Here is a 10555-nt window from a genome sequence, read left to right on the forward strand (position 1 = left end):
GTACCCTGTTACAGTTTTGTGTCCACATGTCCCTGAGTATGTTGCCATGCCCTAATTAATTGCCGTACCAATAGAAACAAAATAATAAAAATAATAAAATTTAAAAAATGTTTTCCTCTCAAAGCCTGTACAGCTTTATCGTGGCTCTGAATTCTCAACTAGGAAACGCTTCACAATTTCATTTCATTTCAACGTATTTTCGTGTTTAAATCCAATTAAGGTTTAAGCACGCTGTCCTGGGCAGACACTTCAGCTATCTGGGATGTCTGTCCAGACAATGGGTTAATTGTTAGTGGTTAGTGAGAGAAGAGGGTGTTGTGGTCTTACATAGCAAACAAGCAACACTGTTTATTTGATGTATGTAGGTATAAATGTGTAATTTATTTGAAAAAAACAACAAAAAAACTTGACGGCAAAAACTTGTTAAACAGAATTTTAATAATAGTCATTTCCAAAGCGTCAATAATCATATTAAATGAGTAACTTGTGCAAATGCATGAATATATCAGTTTATTTATATCTCTCATCCACAAAATATTTTAACATATATCCTAAAGTTGATCTTTGTTTACACCACCTGATCAGACACTTTGTTTATCTGCGATCTAATAGCCCCGTGTTTTAGATAACGGCGTTACAGTGAGAATATGAACAGTTTCTCTGGATGGTGCACTAGAATAAATAGATTTTATGGCTACAGTATCATGTTATTAAAATTATATATCATGACAGTGAAATTAGTTTCCGGCATAGTTCGTAATTCACCCGAATCATTTCGTATACCTCGGCATAATTCCGAATGTTTTCAAGTTCTTTTCACGCCACTGGCATGATTCTGCAAGTAAGGTTTTTTGATTGGTCGAATAAAAGGTCAACTGGGCTCCAACGGGCTGCTGTTAGATCCACATGTAATAGTGGAGCTAATTTGTATTATATTGAACAGACTTGAAATAGGACCGTTTTGACCGGCTGACATCACCACGAGCCGGGAGATGTTATCACCCTTCATTCCGTTGGACCGGCAACTATTTTTACATTTATATTCACACATTAGTTTGAATCACTCACAGTTGTAGTCCCACAGACATGATAGTACATACCACGGCCTTTGTTACACCAGTTGTGGAGCACTGTCTGGAACGAGAAATAGCCCAATGGGTTCATCGACGGGGATCGATCTTAGTCCGACAGCGCTTTACCACTGGGCTACGTCCCGCATACACACACACACACACACACACACACACACACACACACAGACACACATACACACACATACACACACAGACACACACAGACACACACATACACACATACACACACACACACACACCACACACACACACACATACACACACACACACACACATACACATACACACACACACACAGACACATACACAAACAGACACATACACACACAGACACACACACACACACACAGACACAGACACAGACACACACATACGCACACACACATACACACACACACACACACACAGAGGCACACAGACACACACACACACAGACACACATACACAGACACACACACACAGAGAAACACACTGACACACACACACAGACACAGACACACACACACATACACACACACATACATACACACACACATACACACAGACACACACACACATACACACGCACACACACATACACACACACACACACACACACACACACACACACACAGAGATAGGTTCCAGCATGCACACATACAAGCAGAGGTAACTGTATGCATATTTATACAAAACACTGCCATACATATATACATAATGGCTGCCAGCCTCCCGACAAAAGCTGGGTATATACATGTGTCACCTGAGCCTAACAGTGACCCCCTTTGTGATTCATGTACAGCATACAAAATAACTAACGGCGTTATCATACCATCTGTTGCAAGTCACGTCCTCCTTTCGTCCGGTATTGATCACTATGTACACGTATCTTAGTTACTATCGTAGCCGTGTGCAGCTGTACGTTGTGTAATCGTAACCCTGTTTTTTTTTGTATAAAATGAATTCATCTAACACTTGTGCTCCTCCTCTGCTTCACCTGTGATCCTGCGACAACCATGACGCCGTCTAAACTGGTTACAACCTCTCAAGTCTTCTGGTCGCCAAAACAGACGTGAGCATTTACGCGACGACAGCCATCTTGTATAGCTCATAAGGTAAGCAGGCGTCGAAATACGGCCATTTTGACCGGCTAACATCACCACGAGCCGGCAACTAGTTTTACGTTTATATTCACATATTACTTTGAGTCACTCACAGTTTTAGTCCAAGAGCTGTGTGTCAATAGATTAGATCGGGTGGTCAAACAGATGGGGGGGGGGGGTGGGGGGGGGGGGGGGGGGGGGGGGGATTTTTGAAAATAGCAATTAGTAAAATAGTTAATAGAATTAAAAAAAAAAAAAAAAAATATATTTATATAATTGGGAGCATTTTAGAAGGACAGTCCAAAGTAATTTCGACATAAACTTTTGAACACAGGTCTAAAAGTTTAAAGTCCGATCTATATGTCCACGTGAGTGGCTTCGTTAAGGCCGTTAGGGTCCACAGCTTGTAGCGACGAGATGGGTTGCATCCCATCAGAGAAACCCCTAGATTGACAGTCAATACACGTTGAAGGTGTAGTGCTGTGCTGAAATACAAATCTTGAGAAGCCGGATCCGTCTGAACGAGAGAAAAAATCAGACTAGGGTATAATCCAGTCGTCATAGTTTGGTATAGTGGTGCGGACGGGCCGGTCTCCGGCGGATACGAGATGGTATCACAATAAAACAAAGTAAAGTCTAGAAAAGAGTAGTAGGGGCCGACCCCGCTTCCTATTTCTTCTTAGAGTGGGGCTGTCAATCTTCCAGTGCTGCTAGGACAGGCTCGCACATGTAGATACTAAGCGCGAACAGCCGTGGCGTTCTGCAGAATGGTCGTAATACGAGTCACGGAAAAAGCTAGTCAAAATAGTCAGATGGAGAAATGACGTGGAAGCGAGGAATCTCGCTAAAAAAGAATCTAACCTGGTGGTGCAGACTGTCGAAACGAGAAGCGTTCCAGCGTTCAATCAGTTCCAATGGCCGCATACATCCCAGTAGAAAACTTCATTTCGCTGATAAAAACAACAAAAGTGAAGGATCCCCAAGTGGAGCCGCGAAAGCACGTGCAGTGTGCACAAACACGTCTTACGGCGACGAGCTCCAGACTGGGAATGCAGTGATTTGAAAATAATTTGAAAACATTCGGGATTATGCCGGAAACTAATTGCAATATAAAATTTTATACAAAATTAGTTTCAAGACGAAAAAAAAAAGACCGTCATGGTATAGCCATAAAATCTGTATATATTCATAACATTTCAAACAATGTACATCTGTTAATTAGGTCAGCATAAGTCTAACGGTCACCATTTTGAACCAGCACTTAAATCTGAGCCATTTTGGGGTCAAACTTGGTAAAAAAAAAAAAAAGAGAAAAAAGTGATTTATCAAATCTTTTGAACTATGTTTGTATAATTCTGTGTTCATGGAAGAAGAAAACAACATATTTAGTCACGTGGTCCCGAAATATCATATCAAATGGCATGATGTTTTAGATTTAGTTTGTCGGAATGTCCAATATTTAAGGGTATTTCCAATATTTAGGGTTAACGGCTTCAAAAACGTGGCGTGGCTCACAGAGTGCCCTTTTTCAAAATGGCCGCTATTGTGTGTCTCAACTAATCATTAGTACAACGTTCTGAGGTTTTTTCCTTGGTAGAAAGTTATAAACAAACATTGGGAACCATAAACAATAATAAAGCGTGAAATGTGACCATGAGGGCGTGGCCACCATAGTGTCTTCCGGTTTTTTAATGGCGCCTTCATCGGTTCTCTGCATATTCTTTCAAGAGTTGAATACTAATATTTGTATACACGCATATGTTTTGATTCAGTCGGCTAGATTTTCGTTTAAATATAAAATATAAAAGCAAGTTTTTGGACTATCTCGCCATCACATATTTGTTCTTGACACAGACGGCCATTTTGGAAGATGTCGATGTCCGTAGTCATTTGCCTTTGTGCATCAACTTTTGTAAATCAAATATACATGGTGTATGTATGTGTGTGTTTGTGTGTGTGTGTGTGTGTGTGTGTGTGTGTGTGTGTGTGTGTGTGTGTGTGTGTGTGTGTGCGTGTGTGTATGTGTAAACTACATTTGGTTATTCAAGATATTTCTTTTATAATTATCTGTGATGCATGCTGCACGTACTAAACATCTCATGCTAACCCTGATCAAGATTTCTAAGTGGTGTGCTGTAGGGTTAAACTATTCTTAGACAGAACAATGACCAATCGCTATGTACTCTATTGGGTATTTCATATGTTTTATATATATATAATCTTGTAAAATTTATTGCTGTAGAAATTAAATGTTGAATCTGAGGCAATTCGTTGTTTTAGGAGTAAACATCGGCGTATTTAATATTGGAGGAGCATTGCCCCCCATGCTCTCCAACCCTGCTAATCCAGTGGTTGTAGGCTTTCTTCTTGATGATGGTTGTTAATGGTACTATGTATAGCGCAGTATTACAAGTATAGGTAATATTCCTCTTAGTAGTCACTGTATCAACATTTTAGGAGTAAACATCGGTGTATTTAACATTGGAGGAGCATTGTCCCCATGCTCTCCAACCCTGCTAATCCAGTGGCTGTAGGCCTTCTTGATGGTGGTTGTTAATGGTGTTATGTCTAGCGCAGTATTACAAGTATTGGTAATATTCCACTGTATCAACACTTTGGACCCGTTATCGTTTGGGCTTTAGGGTACAAAATATTTAATGAAGGATTTCAATACTTGCTGTACAGAATCTGCTTATAGGACCATTGCTGCTTGGATCTTTATCACTAAACATTGTCAGCATAATATCTTCATTCGTTACAGACGGCAGATCCAACATTATCTCTCAAACGAGGACCACATGACCACGTTTTTGTTGATTCAATCGTGTAGGAATACATTTGAAGTTTTTAAGTGATCACCACGGAGAGGCGAGACGTAACCCAGTGGTAAAGCGTTCGCTTGATGAGCGGTTGGCTTGGGATCGATCCCCGTCAGTGGGCCCATTGGGCTATTTTTCGCTCCAGCAAGTGAACCACGACTGGTACATCAAAGGCCGAGGTACGTGCTATCCTGCCTATGGGGTGGTGCATATAAAAGACCCCTTGCTGCTAATCGAAAAGAGTAGCCCACGGAGTGGCGACAGCGGGTTTCCTCCCTCAATATCAGTGTGAGCCTTAACCATATGTCCGACACCATATACCCGTAAATAAAATGTGTTGAGTCCATCGTTAAATAAACCATTTCCTTCCTTGATCACCGCAGAGCATCCAATGAGATGTCGTTAAATCAATCTCCCACCTTCCATCCCCACCCGTCCACCCCACTAGATACGGCCGTGTAAACAGAATAATCTTCATTAGGTGTGTAACAATGTTATTTATTTTTCTTTTCAGACATGGCCACAGCGTCCTCCACAGACGACCCAATCTCCTACAACCTCTGTTTGGAGTTCTTCACTGATCCGCGCGGACTTCCGTGTGGACACACGTTTTGTTTGACGTGTCTCCAAAATCACATCGACGCCAACAACACAGATGATACTTTCATGTGTCCAAACTGCAGAGACGTGGTCGGCATCCCTGACAACACACAGCCTACATCGTCTTGGGCTTCACAGCTCAAAATAAATCTCGCACTTGTGGACGCCATTGGTCTCATCAAACAAATTAAAATATGTGAGTTAAAAATAGAACTTGTTGCCTTAATAAAGATGCAAACGTTCAGCAGCCTTCATCGATTTTTATAACTGGCAAGTGAGCGAGTATCTCTCTCTCTCTCTCTCTCTCTCTCTCTCTCTCTCTCTCTCTCTCTCTCTCTCTCTCTCTCTCTCCTCTCTCCTCTCTCTCTCTGTCTCCTCTCTCTCTCTCTCTCTCTCTCTCTCTCTCTCTCTCTCTCTCTCTCTCTCTCTCTCTCTCTCTCTCTCTCTCTCTCTCTCTCTCTCTCTCTCTCTCTCTCTCTCTCTCTCTCTCTCTCTCTCTCTCTCTCTCTCTCTCTCTCTCTCTCCCTCTCTCCTCTCTCTCTCCTCCTCTCTCTCTCCTCTCCCGTCACTCTCTCCCTCTCTCTCCTCTCCTCTCTCGTCACTCTCTCTCTCTCTCTCTCTCTCTGTGTGTGTGTGTGTGCGTGTGTGCATGTGTGTATTTGTGTCTCTTTCCGCTTATGAAATATCATTTAGTGTTATTGTAAAAATAACCTGTAAATGTGAAACCAACATATAATAACACCAAATGATCTTTAAACTTACTACAGTTACATAAGTTAGTATTCAAAAAGACATTGATGTATACTATAAGAAATCTGAACAACAAAACTGTAATACATGATCAGAGTCGTATCTCTGCACAATGCAGAATGGAATAGGAATTTGGCAAAATAGTGGTTGATTCCACGAATATCTATTTAGTGCCTCGTCTATAGGAGGACAGCCACTCCCGAGGAGATCCTTTACTGGGGATTCCATCCCTCTTCCAATGCCACGAAGAGGAACGCCACTCCCAGACTAGTTTACTAAATCAAAACTAGCATTGGACAGAGGTCTTTACAATAAGAACAGCTGTGATGACATGCATTCATAAATCACTTTCACAACAGTGATTCTATCAGGTGGCCGTGAACGTTGTTCATATCCTACTACACAGGTGGTCCTCGTCACGAATCTTAAAAGTCTTACTTATAGTCTGTATGTAAAGTGCACTTCGTCCTGGAATTCGTCTTTATCTTCAGTCCTTTAAGTTCAGTGCACACCTTCTGAACATCAGCATACTCTTGAATTCTTCCCCAGCAGATCTAACAAACTGATAAAGAAACTGCTATTTAACTATAGTCCGTCCCATCATTCTTTTAAATTGTGTGTGTGTGTGTGTGGGGGGGGGGGGGGGGGGGGGGGGGGGGGGGGGGGGGGGGGGGGGGGGGTTGTAATAATTTTATTGTTGTTCGAAGTAAGAAGAAAACTAAAGGTGTTTTGGAAATAACAACAACAAAACTCCACTACTTTTGTATGCAATTTACAAAAACAATCGGCCCCAGAAATAAATAACATGTTCTCTTCACCAGAGAGCATATTGATTAATTAATAATTTTATTGTTGTTCGAAGTAAGAAGAAAACTAAAGGTGTTTTGGAAATAACAACAACAAAACTCCACTACTTTTGTATGCAATTTACAAAAACAATCGGCCCCAGAAATAAATAACATGTTCTCTTCACCAGAGAGCATATTGATTAATTAATAATCAGCTATTGAATGTCAAACATTTGGTAATTCTGACAATGCAGCAAGGGATCTTTTGTATTGTACATTCCCACAAACAGTAAATCACTTACCGCGACCTTTGACCAGTTGTAGTGCACTAGTTGGAACGAGAAAAACTCCAATCAGTTGAATGGATCCGCTGAGGTGGTTTGATCCTGCAACGCAAACACTTCAAGGGAGCAAAAAACACAAATTCACTGAGCAAACAATGTCCCTTACAGACGTCTCTGTCGCCCACTTATCGAAAGATGGTATCAGGGTATGACCACCATTAAGGGAATGACGTTAACACAGCAACAACGTGAATACATTGCATCTGGGTGCCGTGTCTGTATTTATGACTGTTTGTGTATGTTTTATGAAAGTAAAACCAGTGTCGTGGATAATTCAGCCTCATTTAAAAAATACATTATCATCTTCAGATATGCCATTTCACTTCAAATCGTCTAATGTATTTGTATTGCCCTTTCTTACCACACAATAAGTAAAATTAACATGGTTTCAATATATGATATTACACAAACTACTCTTGACGACCAATACCTTTATTTACAAGTTTAATTTTTTTTTAATTTTTAATTTTAATTTTATTTTTTTAAATTTTATTGTCCCCAGAAATATTTGGCAGTGTCAGGCTTGAGGAGCCCTGAGCTCACTGACTCACAAATATTTTAAATATATTTCATATAAATATACAGATATATTTATATGTACACACTATTCATGTTTACAAATGTTCATGCATTAAAAAACCCTCTCTCACCTACTCAAAACCCCCCACCTACCCCCCCCCCCCCCCCCCCCCACACACACAAACAAATATTCAGGTACATCAGTTTTTATACATGTCGGTAATTAGTTTTAATTATTTCTGGTAGCAAGAAAGAAGACAAAGAAGAAAGGGGAAACACGCAATATCAAGTTTAAATTTACTGATGTGAACCATGTAGAGTCTGCCATAAAAAGTAGAGAATGAGCAGAAGGCAGGACATGCTCATCTTTCACGAACACCTATTATCATCACTATTATGACAGTGATTCATGAGTGCATATTATATATTATAATTAGCTCTGTCCGGCGCTAGTTTTAAGTTGACATATTCATGGAATCAAAAAAACACCTTAAAGTTTGAGAAATTCGCAAATATAGTTTAAAGATCTTCTTTGAATATTGTTTGACTGGTACATCAAAGTCCGTGGTATGTGTTATCCTGTTTGTGGGATAATGCCGATAAAAATTCCAGGCTACTAATATAAAAATGTAGCTGGTCTCCTCTCTAAGACTGTATGTCAAAATTATCAAATAGTTGACATCCAATAGCAGATGATTAATAAATCAATGTGCTCTAGTGCTGTCCTTAAACAGGAAAGGAAGGAAGGAAATGTTTTATTTAACGACGCACTCAACACATTTTATTTACGGTTATATGGCGTCCTTAAACAAAAACAAATCTAACTTTTTGACTCTTGTTTATTGAGTAGGTGGCGACCCAAGAGCGACAACTCAACAAGACCCAAATAGACTGGTAATTGAATCTTCCTGTGAAACGATAAAGAAGTTCAGTCATTTTATAGAACACCAGGTGACGTCAGACATTGAGAGACTACAGCGAAGCGTCGACGTCAGCGCGACACAGACTGTGGCTCAGATGCAGAGACAAGGAGATGAACTGATTGCGGAGTTCACAACAGCAGTCCGCACTGAACTGGAAAACAGGAACTCAGAACTGGAAATATATCGTCAATCTGTTAATAACGAAATAGTTGAATTGTTCACTGATGTTAACAGACTGATAGAAGAAAGTAAAGAATGTCTGAAATTGGGCGAAAATCTCCTCAGATTTGCGTCACTTTCTGATATGAAAAGACATGTTTCCAAATTTTTAAAAATACAAAAGATAACAACTGACTATTTAGCCACACCACGTCCTGAATTTCCTGATTTGGCAATAACTTTAGTTGAACCTGAGAAAACAGGAAGGAAAAACGTTTTCTGCGGAGATTGGGAGAATTTCGAGACCTGACGTAAAATCTATCAAGATAACACACAAAATATATTTACCGACTTCGATATTTGAACCAGACGTCGAGATAAACCGGAAGTCAGATAGGTTAAAGCATGAACAAACAATAAATGCAAAACTGCAATCTGATAAAAAACGTCCATTCTTATCATCTATCCTAGTGTTAGAAGGTCAAGACTCAAACAAGATCATTGTTACTGACTACAACAACAAATGTGTAAAATCATTTTCATCTCAACACAAAACGGTTCAGAGTCTCTACAGGACCAGTAGCAGACCATTCGACCTTGCTAAGACACGTGACCACCAGGTGCTCGTCACCCTGCCAGAAGAAAGGAAACGATTGTATCTGAATGTACAAGATGACATACACCTGACGAAGACGGTGACAACCAAGAAAGGCTACTACGGCATAACTGTGTTGCCTGACGACAACATGGCTATGACTGGAAGGCCGCCTTCGCGTGTGGAGATACTAAGCCAGAGCTGTGACGTCATTCGGTATATTCCTAACAACGTGATCCCTAACCCCGGGTATCTAACAGTGAAAGGCGACTCTCTAGTTGTTGTATCACATACCACTAACATTCTCACATGTGTGTCGTTATCAGGACAAGTCATGTGGGTATCACGTGATTCAGCAAGGTTTCATCGGCTGTATGGTGTTGCATGTGACACCGATGAGTTTGTTTATGTCTGTGATAAGGGTAGAGCTGCCATTGTTCAACTGTCACGTGACGGGGACGTTATTCGTGACGTCATCACACAGAAGGACGGCCTAAAACAACCTGTGTCTCTCTGTTTTGCTCAAGACAAACTTTATGTCACCCAACAAAATGGAGAAATAAAAATATTTTGGTGGAGCCAAACTTAGCATTGACCCAACAGGGTGTATACTGTAAACCGTATTAATATTGCGACGTGTTTTTTTTCGCGAATGTATACCTTAGCGCATGTTCGGGGCGTGTAAATTTCGCGAACGACCGTTGACAGCTAAAAAAAAAAAGTGGATAAAGACAGCTCACTGTAATTGTTATAAAGTTACTGTCTGTAAATCAATATCCTGTTATCCTACATCAAGCAACTGTGCCTGGTACAGAGTTTATAGAGGGGATTAGGCCCTACCCACCTCACCTGTATTAGAATCACAACTCACAGCTTTAGTTA

At 40.5% G+C, this 10555-nt stretch overlaps 1 protein-coding gene across 1 annotated transcript; it reads left to right on the top strand.

The window, feature by feature from the left end:
* The first annotated feature begins 1886 nt into the window (after positions 1-1886).
* Positions 1887-9524, top strand: LOC121386819 (tripartite motif-containing 13-like). Its single transcript, XM_041517832.1, has 3 exons — positions 1887-2188; positions 5510-5791; positions 8847-9524. The coding sequence occupies exons 2-3, from the start codon at positions 5512-5514 to the stop codon at positions 9386-9388; spliced, it is 822 nt and encodes a 273-aa protein (XP_041373766.1). The 5' UTR covers positions 1887-2188; positions 5510-5511; the 3' UTR covers positions 9389-9524.
* The last annotated feature ends 1031 nt before the right edge of the window (positions 9525-10555 follow it).

The sequence above is a fragment of the Gigantopelta aegis genome, chromosome 12 (genome assembly GCF_016097555.1).
Source record: "Gigantopelta aegis isolate Gae_Host chromosome 12, Gae_host_genome, whole genome shotgun sequence".
NCBI classification, from domain to species: domain Eukaryota; kingdom Metazoa; phylum Mollusca; class Gastropoda; order Neomphalida; family Peltospiridae; genus Gigantopelta; species Gigantopelta aegis.

Bases quoted from the DNA above. Each gene is read 5' to 3' on its own strand.
- LOC121386819 (XM_041517832.1), top strand. From the start codon at position 5,512: ATGGCCACAGCGTCCTCCACAGACGACCCAATCTCCTACAACCTCTGT. The intron at 5,792-8,846 runs GTGAGTTAAAAA...TTTATTGAGTAG, and splicing joins CATCAAACAAATTAAAATAT to GTGGCGACCCAAGAGCGACA.